General features: G+C 34.3%; 1 protein-coding gene across 1 annotated transcript in view; it reads left to right on the top strand.

Moving 5' to 3' along the window:
- The window catches only part of VCPIP1 (valosin containing protein interacting protein 1), a 28,926-nt gene that overhangs the window by 4,762 nt on the left and 5,603 nt on the right, over positions 1–18,561 (top strand). The window contains exon 2 of the mRNA XM_028533948.2: positions 7,563–7,649. Coding sequence (XP_028389749.1) covers positions 7,563–7,649 — 87 coding nt within the window. The remainder of the gene's footprint in view (positions 1–7,562; positions 7,650–18,561) is intronic.

Genomic DNA, 18,561 nt, shown 5'->3' with positions numbered 1-18,561 from the left:
TGGTCAGCACTGAATGTTGAAAAAGTTGAAAAGCAGAATTATACACTGCTGTACAAAGGGCAAAAGATACATCATCTGTGGTTCATGAAAATTCTGCTGATCAGGAAGGTAGTCTTTTCAGGGGCAAGAATAGGTGGTCAGTCCCCTCCATGGCCTGGCTGAAAGATCTGTATCCCTTTACTGATTCCATATTCATCAAGCATTGATTCCAGTCACTCATTTAACTTCCTGATATAAATGTTGATCTACAGTTGAGAGTGCAAGTAAGGATTATGTGGCATGGGTGAGATTATGATCAGTATTCTCAAAGTCCAGTCAGCATGATAATATATTTAATAACAAAATTAGTACAACATAATTCTGGTTTATAGTTAGTCACTTTTTGATTTTTATTTGTGGGTTCTGATCGTGAATATTTGATTAATAGACTGTGGATTGCAATGAGTTCACCAAGATAATATCTTCCTGTTAAGATCCCTTCCGTCTTCACTTCTAACATTTATGTTGCTGCCCTTACAAACCACAGATTTGTCTTCTACTCCAGACACAAAATTTGATCATAAAAAGTGTTTTGCCTATTTTATAGTGATGGCACTTGAGAGACTTTCTGCTTTAAAGTACTAAGACAGTGCCTGGCCTGTATTAGTCTCCCCACAAAATACTAGTTTTCTACCTCTAACTCTCTTGTAACTGTACTTAAAGATACTTTTAATAAAAAGTGGGCTGAAAAATGGAAAATGACAGGGCTTATTTAGAAAATTGAAAGTTTCAAAGTATAGAAATTATTTTGTTAATTATCAAATGTGATGTAAGCTACTGATGTTACTTCAAAAAATAGCTCTTTAAGCTTTATGCTGTTCAGATAGCTGGGCCCTTCTCATTTAGGTTTAGGCTTAAATACAAGCTTTTTAAGAGAGACTTTCTCCTCCTGGTCACCTTATCTAATAAGAGTTTAAGAAACCTTTGCTAACCACTCTTAAGTAAGTACCCTCTATCATTGTATACTCTTCATTTCTGTCATAGGATCTATTACAGTTTTTCATTATCTTATTTGTTGATTTACTTACTCATATACCTCACCCACTGTATTATAAACCACAAAAGCAGTGACAGTAGCCTGTTGTATTCACCTATGAAACCTTATCACCTAGTATAGGGCCTGACACTTATTAGGTGGAATGAAAATGCTTACTGAATGAATTAATGCAGATTATTTCAGCAAAATGAATGTCCGCTATGAGTTAGAGAGTACTAGAGATACAAAGATGGAGAGACACTCATTGCCTTCCATAAATTTACCTGCAGGATTCCAGCTGAGAGCTTCCTATACTTGTATAGCTTTCATTTTCATTATATAGCTTTTATATCTTCACTAAATAGGCTGGATGCTTGATAGTCAGGGACATGTGCTTCTTCTTTCATTTTCATTATATAGCTTTTATATCTTCATTAAATAGGCTGTATGCTTGGTAGTCAGGGACATGTGCTTTTCCTTTAATTATTTTTAAGTAGAATATTTATTAAATAGAATTTATATTATTTATTTATATCAGCAAACCTGAAGTAAATACATGAGTCTTTGCTCAGTAAAAACAATACATGGAATTAGTCACTTTGAATCTTATGATGCTAGTTTTAAAATGAAATTACGTTTTCCCTGTAAATATTTCACATTTTAATCCACTTTATCCAGTCCACTTGGAGGTTATTGAACAATTTTTGCACACTATAATATTATTTATATAGTATTGGACTGACTCTAACTCTAGTATTACAAAATGTTATTAAGTTTTCTTGTAGACCAGTTTTCTGTGCATTTTCTTTTGTGGTAGATATGAGAGATGGTACATCACCACAAATTCTAAGCTAACATTTTTTCTTAATATTGTATTCTACTAAGTTTCTAGTTAATTTTCTTTTTTAAGTGATAAGACAGGTTTGTGAAAAACAGAATTTGTCATTTGGAATTGCTTTAATGGAATTAGGCTACTTGTGGTATTTATCCCTTTCACTGATAAGTTTAGTGACCTTTTAGAGTTGAGCAACTTATTTCATTTTTGTGTACTTTCTATTTTCCTGAAAAAAAACTATGAATTTTTAAAATACATTTTTAAAATCCTCACCTGAGATATGTTTTATTGATTTTAGAGAGGAAACGGGAGAGAGAGAGAGAAACATTGATGTGAGAGAAAAAACTGTTGGGTGACTCCCCATATGTGCACCATTTCAGGGATCAAATTGCAATCCTTTTGGTGCACTGGATGATGCTCCAACCAACTGAGCCACTTGGCCATGGCTAATACACATTTTTAAAGTGCACAATATTTCGTAATTTCATAGTGCCTCTTGATATTACAACTGCTTTAAGATTTTCCAGATTTACAGTTGGGGTTCATACACTTACGTTTTAGATGACAATGGGTCTGAATATCATTATTGCATCTTGACTTTTTTTTCTTCAAATATTGGCTGGAGGACAGTTTCAAATCCAGATAGTAGTTAATGCATATTATTATACTTTACATGCCATCTGAACCCCCTTTTTTAAATATATTTTATTGATTATGCTATTACAGTTGTCCCATTTTCCCCCCTTCACTCCCCTCCACCCTGTACAGCCTCTCCCCCCCATATCCCCTCCTTTAGTCATGTCCATGTGTCATAAGTTCTTTAGCTTCTACATTTCCCATACTATTCTTACCCTCCCCCTATCTATTTTCAACCTACAATCTATGCTACTTATTCTCTGTACCTTTCCCCACCCCCCTCCTCCCACCCCCCTGTTGATAACCCTTCATGTGATCTCCATTTCTGTGGTTCTGTTCCTGTTCTAGTTGTTTGCTTAGTTTCTTTTGGTTTTGCTTTAGATGTGATTGTTAATAATTGTGAGTTTGCTGTCCTTTTACTATACATGTTTTTTTTTTAATCTTCTTTTCTTAGATAAGTCCCTTTAACATCTCATAAAATAAGGGCTTGGTGATGATGAACTCCTTTAACTTGACCTTATCTGAAAAGCACTTTATCTGCCCTTCCATTCTAAATGAAAGCTTTGCTGGATAGAGTAATCTGGGATGTAGGTCCTTGTCTTTCATGACTTGGAATATTTCTCTCCAGCCCCTTCTTGCCTGGAAGGTCTCTTTTGAGAAATCAGCTGACAGTCTGATGGGAACTCCTTTGTAGGTTACTGTCCTCTTATCTCTTGCTGCTTCTAGGATTCTCTCCTTCATTTTTACCTTGGCTAATGTAATGATGATGTGCCTTGGTGTGTTTCTTCTTGGGTCCAACTTCTTTGGGGCTCTCTGAGCTTCCTGGATTTCCTGGAAGTCTATTTCCTTTGCCAGAATGGGGAAGTTCTCCTTTATTATTTGTTCAAATACATGCTCAATCTGTTGCTTTTCCTCTTCCCCTTCCAGTACCCCTATATTTTGATGTTGGAATGTTTAAAGATGTCCTGGAGGTTCCTAAGCTTCTCCTTGTTTTTTTTTTTTGAATTCTTATTTCTTCATTCTTTCCTGTTTGGTTGTTTTTTTCTTCCTTCTGGTCCACTCTATTGTTCTGAGTCCCAATTTTGTTACCATCCCTATTGGTTCTGTGTGCATCTTCCTTCATCTCTTTTATGGTAACCTGCATTTTTTTCATATAACTTGGGCCCCAAATCAACCAATTCTGTGAGCTTCCTGATCACCAGTGTTTTGAACTGTGCATCTGATAGATTGGCAATCTCTTGGTCGCTCAAAAGGATGAGCCCTGGGGCATTGATCTGTTTTTCTGTTTGAGACGTGTTGCTCCTGTTCCAGTGAGGGGTGGAGCTTTAGGTGTTCACCGGGGCTGGGCACCACAGTTGCTAGATTGTGATGTAGTATGTGGGGGCGGGGGCGGGAGGGAACAATGGCGGTAGCTCTGTTCTCCTGGGATCTCAGTCCCTTTCCTGGGATTCTGGGTTGCACGCTCTGCCCTGGTTCACAATTACAGCCTCACTGGGTCCGCCAGTTGCTGCTTGTGTACTCAGGGTCCACTTGCTGCGATCTTGCACGCCCCGATGATGGCTTACGCGCTCCCGGTTGCCTATGCACCCAGTTCTCCCTGTTCTCCAAGCTGGCGCCGGCTGCAGCTCGTCTCCGCCTCTCCTACTGGTCTGGATGATGGGGTCTACTTCAACTTCTTGGCTGTCCGACTTCCATTCAGATAAATTCTCTGTCAGTTCTGGGTGTTATTCTGCCTCTAAATTGTTGTTCTAATCTTGGTTGTATGTGGAGGTACGGTGTGTCCACCTATGCCTCCATCTTGCCGGAAGTCCCTGAACGCCCTTTATGACTGCTCCATTAGAAATATGGAGCAGTCATAAAGTTGATTAAAAAATAATGTGTATAGATGGCATTTTAAGATTAAATGTGTATGTTATAAATGGTGATTTTATACTATCATACTTTGAGGATTAAGCTAAACATTGATTCTGTTCCTTTCTTACTCAGCTACTTTGATAACTTTTATTTTCTTTCATATTTTTTCAGTTACAAGATTTTTTTTTCTTGAGTTTTTTAAAAAGATTTTATTTACTTTTAGAGAGAAGGGAAGGGAAGGAGAAAGGAGGAGAGAGAAACATCAATGTGTGGTTGCTTCTCTCACACCCCCTAGTGGGGACCTGCTCCACAACCCAAGCATGTGCCCTGACTGGGACTCAAACAAGCGACCCTTTGGTTTGCAGGCTGGCACTCAATCCACTAAGCCAAACAAGCCAGGGCTTGAGTTTTTTATTGTATTTTTTTTTTTCATTACCATTTAGTCCTCTTATACCCCGGCCCCTTTCCTCCCCACCCACTGTAATCACCATACTTGTTGTCCATGAAGATATTATTTTTTAAAATTTAAAGAATTTCCCTGGCTGGGTGGCTCAGTTAGTTGGAGCATTGTCCCATACACCAAAGGGTTGTGGGCTCCATTCCACATCAGGGCACATGCCTAGGTTGTGGGTTTGATTTCCAGTCAGTGCCCATGGAAGGTAACTGATTGATGTTTCTCTCTGTTTCTCTCCCCATTTCTTCCCTTCTCCCTCTCCCTCCCTCTCTCTCTGAAATCATTAAACATATCTTCAGGTAAGGATTTAAAAAAATTCAAACAATTCAAGTGTGTATAAAGTAAAATATAATAGTTTTCTTTAACATTTACACTCCCCAAAGAGTCAGATTGTCTGTGTGTGTTTGCACATTTACTCACAGGTTTGTGTATATATATGTTTATGATAAATACATCTTTTAATTCTGATAATAACACTAAATGCTCAATAGGCTGTATACACTTAAAGGACTGAGTAAAAGGAAACAGGTATGCCTTTCTTAGAAATGGTTTTGACTATTGATAAGGTAGATACATTTTTAGATGGAAGAAGGATCTGTAGGAAATACGGAGAGATGACATGCTATATTCAGCAAATGAATAACTAGGGTTCTTGTAGAAGTACCATGTACCATTTACATTTTGGGTTAGTTATTTTATGGTCATAAATACTTGAATTCAGAGCTAATTTTAGATATTTTGGGGTGGGCCTTTAAAAATACATTTCATATAGATACTGTATTTTTAAATTTACTCACTTGCTCCATAAAACTAGAAATTTCAAATTACCTTTTTAAATATATAAAGTTAGAAAATAGGAATGATGACCTTTTAAACTCACTTTTAACCCCATGATTGTATTATTAGTAAAAGTTAGAAAAATATATTTTAAAAATGTTTTTATTTTAATATACTTTTAAAAATTAACAAATTGCTTTTTGTTAAAAAGGAAAACCATCAGATAAACCAAAAGAAAAACCATTCATAATATCAGTGCCATGTATAACTACTGTTCAGGTAGGAGAACTGAAGGCTATTAGGAGGAATGATTTAAGGGAAACAGGGTGTAAACAGAAGTTATCCATATTGGTGGTGTAGACTTTTTCCTACATTTAAATACACACACAGTATGTTGAACTTAAGTATTTTACTGTTGTACTATGAAGACACAGTTGAATTATAAAGTAAAATTAATTGGAGATTAAAATTATATGAATTAATATAATATTTGCTACGTGCTTTACCAGCTATTCCTATTCTATAAGAGTTGACTTTCTAATGAAATTGTAGCAAAATAGTTCTGCCCTTCTCTTAAGATCTACTGTCTTAGCAGCTTTCAAGCATGCAGTATTATTATAGTCACCATGCTGTATGTTACATTCCATGACTTACTTACTTTATAACTGGAAGGTTGTGCCTCAAATTCTTTACCTTTATTTTTGCTATGATTTTGTTTTACTCGATTCATGAAGAGGACCAATGGTACCATTAACTATATTTTATCTGTAACGTTGAAGAACAGTTATCATTGTACTTCTTCAATTAAGGTTTTTCAGGACTTCTTTCAGACCTTATTAAAAGGAAAAACTTCATTTATACAATTCATTCATATGTATTCATTCACCAAATGCTAAGAGTGCTACTGTCCAGCACTGTGCCATGCCACTGACCTTTTCCTGACTCTGAAAAGCTTCTAGTCTAGAAGGAAAACAGAGGAGCAGAAGTAAACTAACTTAACCTACGGTATGGTAGTCATATACATTGCAGCAGCAAGGAAGTTTCCCACCTAAGCACCACTGAAAAATCCTAGAGGAACTGACACTAAAAGTCCTATTTATTTATTTAAAATTTATTGAGTTAATTGGTTAATATATAGGTTTCAGATATACAACATTATAATTTGATATTTGTAGACTGTATTGTGTGTTCACCACTAAAACTCTAGTTTCCTTTTGTTATCATGTGTTTGACCCCCTTTACCTAATTCTCCTGCTCGCTACCCACCTTTCATTCTGGTAGCCACCATTCTGTTGTATGTGTCTATGAGCTCTGTTTTATTTGTGTGTTTCACTTTTGTTTTATATTCCCCATATGAGTGAAATTATATGGTTTTTGTCCCTTTCCACCTGACTTATTTTACTTAGCATACTGCCTGCAAGATCCATCCATGTTATTGCAAATGGCAATAATTCCATGTGTCTGTGTACTTACACATATATTTATCATAAGAAGTGTCATTTTTCTTACTAGTATTTAGGTGGACAATTCTGAGGACTTCCCTAATCTGGTAACTGTTCAGATTTTTACCAAAAAAAATTAAGTGCACCATGGCCAGTGTGGCTCAATTGTTTGGAGCATTGTCCCAAAACTGAAAGGTGGTGGATTCATTTTCCAGTCAAGGCACATGCCTTGGGTTACAGGTTTGTTCCCTGATCCTTGGTCCTTGAGTCGGGGCAGGTACAGTAAGCAGCAGGTTGATGCTTCTGTCTCACATCGATGTTTCTCTCTCTCTAAACAAAGTGCTTTCTAAAAGCAATAAAAAAATGTCCTTGGATAAAAAAAAAAATAAGTACTACTAGTGTACTATAGCCTCATCACTCCATATCACCTCCTTATATGTTATACCAGCCTTGCCTTGCAATCTCTTTTAGAGGCTAATCTGTATTAAAACAAACCTGGGTTGAATATTTTTGTTTGTTGCTAATACTGTATTTGTTTTTATCTTACAGGAGAGGATGTATGGTCTTATGCAAAGGGGCTTCCTCACATGTTCCAACAGGGTGGCGTATTCTACAATATTATGAAGAAAACCATGGGTATAGTTAATTTATTATTTTATTTTTAGATAATATTTTCACTCAAGCTGTTAGAAGATTAAGAAAGTTTAGATAGTATTCTTCTAAAACTATTTCCAATGTGAATTTTAAGTATATATTCTTCTTTAGCAATCTGCCTAATTAAAGGGGATTATTATCCTGATACACTTGTGTTTTCTGTTATAATATTACTAAAAATCTCCTATCCATTTCTTGCTCCTATTTTTCATTTAATTATGTATGTGATTCTTAACAACTAAAGACAAATTGTGAAATTAGAATCAGATTTGGTTGTAATGCTAGTGACTATCCCAGAACCAGATAATACAGGTTTTTATTGTTATGTTTTGGCTATAATTGTTATATTTACCCTAGTGTTTACTGGATTGTAGGCAACAGCTCATTTGACATTTAACTGCTTTTCACTGTGTGTGTGCTTTGTTTATAAAGGCATGTGTGAGTGTATAACTGTATCTTTATAGTTTTAAGGTCTTAGGAGAAAGGATGCCAGTGCGTATATTTGGAAAGCACATGTTTTTTCAAAAATTTAATGTGAATACTTTCAGCTTCAGACTTTATCACCCTGGCTTATCTCACTTCTTTAGCTACCTGACCTCAGTAGACATTACATGCATAATCTCTGTTTTATGGCTTTATCTCTTCCTCACTTTTTCTTCATTCCTAACTACCGCTCCACCCAATTTGGCTATTGTAGAAATGTTCAATCATACATAAAAGTAACAAGAATAAAAGTATAATGAACCCGTATTTACCCACAGCCCAGCTTCAACAATTATTAGTACATTTCTACCCCTATACTAATTGTACTATTATAAAACAAATCCCACATATAATGTATCATTTGTAAGAACTTCAATATAAATCTTGTTTTTTTTCTTTTTAAAAAGTAGCCATAATACCATTATCACATTTTTAAAAATATAACCAAATATCCAGTATTTAAATTTCCTTGATTTTGTATTATTTCAAAACAATTTTCTTTTTTTTTTTTTTTAGAGACCAAAGAATAACTTGCTTTCTCTCTCCCTCCCTTTCTTTCTAAGACAGGATGATTGAAGCATAATTGGCATGTAGTAAAATTTACCCTTTTTAGGTATATAGGTACATAGATTTTGGCAAACATAAACAGTCATGTAACCACCACCACAATTAAGATAGAGAATATTTTCATCATTCCAAAAAGTTGCCTTATGTCCCTTTTAATTAATCCCTTGCCTTCACCCCCAGACCCTGGCAACTACAGATTTGGTTTTTGTCTCTATTATGTTTGCCTTTTTCATATTACCATATAAATGGAATTATATGTAACCTTGTGTGTCTGGCTCCTTTGATTTAGCACAGGGGCTGGCAAGTTACTGCGTGTGAACTATATCAATCAGGTCCACTGCCTTTTAAATATAAAGTTTTATTAAAACACAGCTGCGCTCATGTGTACATGGCTGTTTCACACTACTGTGGCAGAATTGAGTAGTTGTGACAGAGGCTTTATGGTCTGCAAAACCTAAAATATTATCATGTTGTCCCTTTACAGAAAAAAAAATTGCCAATTTCTTTTTCAGCCTAATGCTTTTGCAAGTCATCTGGTTAGTTGCATGTGTTAGTAGTTCATTGCTTTTTATTGCTGAATGGTATTCCATAGCATATATTCCATAGCATACATTTTTAAAAATTCATAAACAATTGAAGGACATATATCTTTTTTCTTGGTTTCAGTTTTTGGCTACTATAAACACAGCTACTGAAAACATTTATGTACAGGTCTTTGTGTGGCCATATGTTTTCACTTTTCTTTGGTTAATACATAGGAGTGGGATTGCTGAGTCATATGGTAAATATATGCTTAACTTTGTAAGAAATTTCCAAACCATTTTTCAAAGTGGCTGGACCATTTTATATTCCTAGCACTATATTAGAGTTCCAGATGCTCTGTATTCTTGTCAGTACCTAGTAGTATCACTTTTTGTTTTTAAAACCATTGCAAAAAGTTTATAGTACTATTTCATAGCGGTTTTAATTTGTATTTCCCTAAAAACTAATGATGTCGGGAATCTTTTCATGTGCTTATTTGCTGTTCCTCCCCATCCCCATTTTAAAATTGGCTTTTAAATTGGATTAATTGGATTTTTTTAAATTGAGTTTTGAGAGTTCTTTATATATTCTGGGCACACAATATTTATTAGATAAATGTTTTGCAAATATTCTCTCCCAGTTTGTAACTTCTGTGTTTATTCTTTTAATAGTACCTTGTGAAGAGTAGAGCTTTCTAATTTTGATAACCAATTTAACATTTTTTTCTTTTATGACTTATACTTTTTGTTTCCTATCCAAAAAATCTTTGCCTAATCCAAGGTCACAGAAATTTTCTATGTCTTCCAGAAGTTTTATAGTTTTAGATAACTTAGGTTTGTGATGCATTTCAAGTTGATTTTTTTATATGTTGCAAAGTGTGAGTTGAAGGTTTTTTTATGTATGGATGTCCAGTTGTTCCAGCAACATTTGTTGAAAAACGTACTCTTTATCTGTTGAATTACCTTGATACCTTTATCAAAAAATTATCATGAATCATACACTTGAGAAGGGCGAGTTATGTGCAACATGTATGTCAGTAAAGTTACTCGTTAAAAATCATTTGACCATATACATATGGGTCTATTTCTAGAATCTTCTTAAAAATTGTTTTGAATATTCTAGGTGCTTTGTTTATCCATATAAATTATAGAATGAATTGTCACTATTTACAAAAAGCCTGCTGGGATTTTTATTGTGATTGTGTTGAATGTGAGATCAAATTGAGGACAATTGATGTTTTGACATCACATCTTCTGGTTCATGAAAATGTTATATTTCTGCATTTATTTAGGTCTTCTTTAATTTCTCTTAACCAAAGTTTGTAATTTTGTAATATAATTATTGCACTTCTTTTGTTCACTTGTACCTAAATATTTCATGTTTTGGGGTGCTGTTGTATAACACACTTTTAAAAAACTCCATTTTCTTCTTGTTCATTGCTAGTGCTCAGAAATAAGATTGGTTTTTATGCATTGACCTTGTATCCTGTGGCATTGCCAAATTCACAGATTAGTTGTTGTAGCTTTTTATCAGATTCTCTGGGATTGTCTGTGTAGGTCATTAATTATATCATTTGCAAATAAAAGACAGCTTTATGTTTAATTTCTTCCTTTTCAGTCCGTATACCTTTTATCTTTTTCCTCCTGCCTTATGGCACTGGTTGTAAGTTCAGTGTTAAATAGGAGTGGTGATAGTGGATATCCTTGCCTTGTTGCTGATCTTAGGGGGAAAGCATTCTGTCTGTAGGTTTTTCAAAAATACCCTTTATCAGATTGAGGTTGCATTCCCTTCTATTCCTTGTTTGCTGAAAGTTTATATTGTAAATGGATGTTGAATTTTATTAGGTGCTCTTTTCCTGCATCAATTGAAATGATCTTAGGGTTTTTTTTTTCCTTTAAGTTGTTGATAGGGTTGAATTCATTGATTGACTTTTTTTTGTTACATTTTTAAAATTTTTTATTTTTCAATTGCAGTTGACATTCAATATTATATTAGTTTGAGGTGTACAGCACAATGGTTAGACATTTATATAACTTACGAAGTGATCCTCCTGATAAGTGTAGTACCCTTTGATGCCATATATAGTTATTGCATTATTATTGACTATATTTCCTATGCTGTCCTTAACAACCTTGTGACAATTTGATTGTTTTAAAATATGAACCAACTTTGCATGGTGGATTCACAGTGCTTATATTTTGTGTTTTTGTGTCTGACTGTATTCATGAGGGATAATAGATGTAGCGTTCTTATAATGACTCTATAGTCAGAAAGGGTAGTGTTGGCTTCATAAAGTACAGTAGGGAAGTATTCATTCCTCTTCTGTTTTCTGTTATATTTTGTAACAGTTTTTATATTATTTCTTTCTTAAATGTTTGGCAGAATTTACCAGTGAAACCATTTGTTCTTGGAATTTTCTTAGTTGGACAATTTTTAATTATGAATTTAATTTCTTAATAGTTATCCCTAATAAGATTATCCCTTTCTTCCTGAGCAAGCTTTGTTACTGTTATCTTTGAAGAAATCTATCCATTTCATCCAAGCTGATCAATTTTATTGGCATAATTCCGTTACTGTTAGGACTGTAGCTTTCATTTCTAATACTTTTCCTCTCTTATTTTGTACCTCTCTTGTTTTGTGCCTTTCATGTTTTGCTGACCAAGTTTAGTTAATGGTTTATCAGTTTTATCAATGTTTTCAAAGGACCAGCTTTTGGTTTCATAGGTTTTCTCTATAGTTTTGCTGATTTCAGTTTCATTGATTTTTGCTCTTTATTTTTTCCTTCTTTATTCTTGCTTTGTTTTTAATTTGCACTCTTAGAGATGGAACTTAGATTATTGATTATAAAGTTTTGTTTTTTAATGTAAGCATTTCAAGATAGAGATTTCTCCCTGACATCCCCATTTTTGCATCCCTTTTATTTTAACTTTACATCGTTCACTTCATTCTACCTTCTGAAATATATTAACACCATTTAATGGTTTTTTTAAAGTTATCATTTAATTAGAATTGATTTTAACAAATGGTAATAGGACAAGTGTGTGTTCAATGCAAAAGAATGAAATTTGACCTTTACTTCACACACTATATAAAAGTAAACCAAACTGTATCAGAAACCTGAGCATGAGAGCTAAAACTAGAAAAATCTTAAAGACATAGGCATAAAACTTTTTTATTTTGGATTAGGCAAAACCTTAGATATGACACCAAAAGTACAAGCATCAAAAGAAAAAAGTATATAAGTTAAAAGCAAACTTTTGTGTTGCAAAGGACACAATCAAGAAAGTGAAAAGACAACCCACAGAATGGGAGAACATTTTTGCAAATTATATATCTGATGATAGGTTTGTATCTAAAACGTAAAAGAACTCAAAAAACCCTAATTAAAAATTGACAAAAGATCTAAATAGATATTTCTCCAAAGAAAATATATAAACAGCCGATAAGCACATGAACTGATGCTCAACATCATTAACCATCAGGGAAATGCAAATCAAAACCACAGTAAGACTACTTCATACCCACTAGGGTGACTATAATCAAAAAGACAGATAATAAGAACTATGAGCAACGATGTAGAGAAGTTGGAACCCTTGTACACTCCAGGGAATACAAAATGGTGCAGCTGCTTGGGAAAACAATTTGATGGTTCCTCAAAAGATTGTTTTTATTGTCCTTCTATTACAGTTGTCCCAATTTTTCCCCCTTTGCCCTCTGCCACCCAGCCCATACCGTGCTCCCACAGTCAATCCCCAACCATTGTCCATGTCCATGGGTCATTCATATATGCTCTTTGACTAGTCCCTTCCCCTTCTTTCTACCATTATCCCCCTCTCACCTCCCCTCTGGCCACTTTCAGTCTGTTCCATGTATCTATGCTTCTGATTCTGTTTTGCTTGTTAGTTTATTTTCTTCATTAGATTCCTCTTATGAGTGAGATCATATGGTGTTTGTAGGAGCTCCTTTTTTCTTTCTGCTGCATAGTATTCCGTTATGTAAATGTACTTCAGTTTTTTGATCCACTCATTTACTGATGGGCACTTAGGCTGTTTCCAGCAGTTGGCAATTGTAAGTAGCACTGCTATGAACATAGGGGAGCATAAATTCTTTTGACTTGGTGTTTTGGGATTCTCTGGGTATAGTCCCAGCAGTGGAATCACCAGGTCAAATTTTTTTGAATACTACGCAGCAGAAAGAAAGAAGGAGCTCCAACCCTTTGCAACAGCATGAATGGATCTAGAGAATATTATGCTAAGTGAAATAAGCCACTAGGTGAAATACAAATACCATATGATTTCACTCATAAGAGGAATCTAATGAACAAAATAAATTAATGAGCAAAATAGAACCAGAGATAATTGAAATTAAGAACAAACTCACAGTAACTAGAGGGGAGGTGGGAAGGAATAATGGAGGCAAAGGGGGAAGAGCTGTCAGGAACATGTGTAAAGGAGACGTGGACAAAGGCAAAGGTGGGGGGTAGGATCAAGGGTAGAAAGTGGGGATGGATGGGGTGGGGGGAGTGGTGGTGGGGAAATGCAGACAACTGTCCTTGAACAATAAACAAAAATGTGAAAAAGTTATTTGATAGTATTTGTATGTCTAAATATTTTACAGAAATACAATTTTCATAAACAGTGATTTTACCTGTAACAGAAAAAAGAGAAATAAGGTGGAGGAAACTAAAAAGAAAAAAAGAGAGTTCCAATTTTAGGGTTTGTTTTTTTTTTTTTTTTTTTTTTTGAGGAAACTCCATACTGTTTTCCACAGTGGCTGCACCAGTCTGCATTCCCACCAACAGTGCTCTAGGGTTCCCTTTTCTTGACATCCTTGCCAGCACTTGTTTACTGGTTTATTAATGATAGCTGTTCTGACAGGTGTGAGGTGATATCTCATTGTGGTTTTAATTTGCATTTCTCTGATGGCTAGTGATGTTGAGCATTTTCTCATATGTATATGGGCTATCTGCAGGTTTTTTGCCCATTTTTTAATTGAGTGGTTTATCTCCCTGGCATTGGGTTGTATGAGTTCTTTATATATTTTGGAGATTAAACCCTTGTCTGATGTATCATTGGCAAATATGTTTTCCCATACAGTCAGTTGCATTTTCATTTTGCTGATGTTTTCTTTAGCCATGCAGAAACTTTTTAATTTGATGTACTCCCATTTGTTTACTTTTTCTTTTACTTCCCTTACCCTAGAAGATACATTGGTGAAGATATTGCCATGTGGCATATCTGAAATTTACTGACTGTGTTTTCCGCTAGGACATTTTGGTATCACAACTTATATTTAAGACTTTTATCCATTTTGAGTTTATTCTGGTGTATGGTGTAAGTTGGTTGTCTGGTTTCATTTTTTTTGCATGTACCAGTCCAGTTCTCCCAACACCATTTATTGACGAGACTATTTTTACCCCAATGTATGTTCATGCCCCCTTTGTCAAATATTAATTGACCATAGAGACATGGGTTTATTTCTGGACTCTGTTCTTTTCCATTGGTCTGTGTCTGTTCTTATGCCAATATCAGATTGTCTAGATTACAGTGGCCTTGTGGTATAGTTTAATATCCCTCCATTGTGGGTATTGTTATCCCTCCAACTTGGTTCTTTCTCAGGATTGCCAAGGCTCTTCAGAGTCTTTTTTTGGTTCTGTATAAATTTTTGGAATATTTGTTCTAAATCTGTGAAGTATGCCATTGATATTTTAATAGGAATTGCATTGAATCTATAGATTGTTTTCAGTAGAATGCTCATTTTAATGATATTAATTCTTCCAGTCCATGAACATAGTATATGCCTCCATTTATTTGTATCTTCCTCAATTTCTTTCTTCAGTGTTCTGTAGTTTTCTGAGTACAGGTCTTTTTGTATCTTTGGTTAAATTTACTCCTAGGTACTTCATCTTTCTTGTCAGTATAGTAAATGGCATTTGTTTTCCTAGCTTTTCTTTCTGATAGTTCTGTTGGTATACAAAAATGCCATTGATTTCTGAATATTGACTTTGTATCCTGCTACTTTGCCAAAATCATTTATTAGGTCAAGTGGCTTTTTGATGGAGACTATAAGGGTTTTCTATTTATATTATCATGTCGTCTGTGAATAATGAGTTTTACTTTCTCTTTTCCAACTTGGATGCCTTTTCTCTCTCTTCCTTCCTCCCTTCCCTCCCTTCCCTCCCTTCCCTACCCTTTCCTCCCCTTCCCTTCCCCTCTTCCTCTCTTTCGCTGGTTGCTGTAGCTAGAACTTCTAGTACTATGTTGAATAAGAGTGGCGACAGTGGACACACTTGTCTCATTCCTTTTAGTTTTTTCACATTGATGTTGGCAGTAAGTTTCTTGTATATGGCCCTTATGTTGAGGTATGCTCTCTTTGTGCTTTGCTGAGTGTTTTTATCATGAGTGGGTGATGGATTTTATCAAATGCTTCTTCTGCATCTGTTGATATGATCGTGGTTTTTTTGTACTTCATTTTGTTTATGTGGTGTATTATGTTTGTTGATTTGTGAAAATTATACCATCCTTGCATCCCTTGGGATGAATCCCACTTGATCATGGTGTATGATCTGGTTATTCAACAGATTTAACATAGACTAACTATACAACCCAGCAGCACCACTCTTGGGTATATACCCAAGAGAAATGAAAACATGTATATATAAAACTTGTACACAAATGTTCATAATAGCATTATTCATAATAGTCAAAAGTGGAAACAACCCAAATTGCTATATCATGGTGATTGGATAAATAAGGTTCTGTATATCCATACAATGGAATATTATTTGGCAATAAAAAGGAATGAAGTATTGGTGCATGCTACATCATATATGAACCTTGAATGTATTATGCTACATGAAATAAGCCAGTCACAAAAGACTACATATGTTCCATTTATATGAAATGTCACAGAATAGGCACACCTAGAGAGACAGTAAATCAGTGATTGCTTAGAGCTGGAATGGGGTTAAGGGAGGATGTGGGAGTGACTGCTTGCTAGTGGGTTCAGGATTGCTTTTTGGGTCATGAAAATTTTCTAGGAGTGATTGTGGTGATAAGTATACTAAAAACCATTCCGTTGTACACTTAAAATAGGTGAATTATATCTCAATAGAGTCAATATATATATTTTAAAAATGTTTTCTGTGGTATCTATCCTTATTAGGTAATTTAGTGTTCTGGAGAAAGAACATCTGAGATCAAATTTTGGTTCTATCACTTACTCCCGGTGTGACTTCTAAGTTTTAGTTTCTTTATTTGTGAAGTGATTATAGTAATCTCAGGGTTGTAGTTAGGGTAAAATGAGACTGTGCACATGTAGCAGTTAGCAAAGGGCCTGGTACTGAAAAAATACTTGGCTAATTTTTGTTATTAGTATTTAAATTCTAATTGTTATTTATGGCGTTATTTAAAATTCTGTTGATTATAATATATCTATTTGAAATGGGTCATCAGAAAATGATTTTATCTTTCAAAATACAATTTCTTCTAATATTTGTGGTAAAATTTTCTCTTTTTTTAGGGCAGGTTCATGTGGCATATCATTAGTATTATCTTGTGTTTGAAGGATCAAGCCCTCCTCACTTGGCAGACATGAACCCATACCCTCCAAAAACTGGAAAAGAACACACTTCTCTTACTTTGTTAAAATCCATCCTAATAGATAAATGGTATATCTACTTTTGAACAGAAATACTGCCCAATAAAACTAAATCAGTTTAGTTATATTTGGAAAGGTATTCTAAAATTAATTCGCTTATAATGTAGTAAGTTTTCTTGCAGGTCTTTATACAGAGATAAATGCAGAAGATGAATGGCAAATTTCGTTTTAACCCTTACACAGAGATATCCTTCAATTTATAGTGTTCAGTTTTGCTTGTGTTTGAACTTTATAAAAATGGAATTATGCTATATACCTTCTTTGTGACTTGTTTTATGCAGTACTTTTTCAGATTCATTCATATTGATGGGTTCAACTATAGTTCATTTTCAGTGCTGCATATTATTCTATTTTATCATTTTAATATAGATCATCCATTGTTCTAATGCACTTTGGGGTAGTTTACTCTGCCAAAAACATGCCAAGAGGAAATTCTGTTGATTTTTATTCATTGGGTTTTATTAATGGATTTTATTCATTGATAATTCACTTACCAAAGAAATATTCTTAATAACCTATAAAACTGAGGACAACCTACATGCCCACAAAACAATCTAGAGTTCACTCATCCTCTTCTCTGAATTTGTATAGCACTTAACAATTTCTTTTTAACTAGCTTGCTTTTGCCTTTGTATTTTGCCAATAAACATACCCATACATACCTTGTGTTATTAAAAGTTTTCTACTTCATCTTTCTTTTAATGTGGAAAAAATCTGTGCTTTTAAAAGATTTGAAAACCCTTATTTTTTTTTTGGCATACTTGGAGTGTTCTTATAGTGACAAATTTAAAATGTAAGGATACTGGATAGTTTAAAAAATAGGCAGTTTTTGTATTCTCAGTCTGTAAAATGTGTAAAATTTTGAAATACCATGTAGTGAGACCAAACTGCTCAACTAGAAAAATAAAGAAAAGCCTGCTTTAAAGTTCTGTCCTCTACTGCTGCATTAGTTGACTATTAGAAGTAAATTGCAGTGGGACATTTTGAGGAGCATTAGTAGCTCAGGCTTATTTTGGTGATTCTGATATACCAGAAAGGAATAAGAGGAGTAACATGAAATATAACTATTTTAAAGAAGTTGAATTGAAAAAAATTTTAAATTTATTGTGATCAGGTGTCAGTTCTTACTTATACCGAAGTCACAATGCATTAATCCTAGCTTTCCTACAAGTGTTCCGTAAATATTACCTCAACTGTGGAATGTCTTATTTTGAAAGTTCACCTTTTTTTATGTATTTGTGAAAAATATATACTTATGTCATTGAGAAAACAGCTTTCATTCAGGTATTGTGTAATTCAGTAGAATTACTTATTCTTAATTTAGCACATACTGTGCAACATGGTTTTGTAACACTTTGCCCTTATATTTTTGCAAAGTTTATCGTTTGAATTTTAGTAAATGAAAGTATATTTTCTTACTCGTTTACTGTAAGCCATTGCTTTACTAACACTATTGCTAGTATTTTCCTTTATAGCTCAGCTGTTTGTTTCAAACCCCTTTCCTAACTTTGTGGTTAATGATATATACATATAATCAGTTAGCTATATTTGTCTTATGTCTCTCTATACAGATACATAGGTTATATTTGTATATATTTTTCTGAGCCATTTGAGGATTACAGGTATTGTGACATTTTGCTTTAGTTATTCAGGTATCTTTCAA

This window comes from Phyllostomus discolor, chromosome 7 (assembly GCF_004126475.2).
Source record: "Phyllostomus discolor isolate MPI-MPIP mPhyDis1 chromosome 7, mPhyDis1.pri.v3, whole genome shotgun sequence".
Taxonomy (NCBI): domain Eukaryota; kingdom Metazoa; phylum Chordata; class Mammalia; order Chiroptera; family Phyllostomidae; genus Phyllostomus; species Phyllostomus discolor.
Note: the sequence above shows the minus strand (reverse complement) of the source record. Positions and strands in the feature narration are given on the sequence as shown.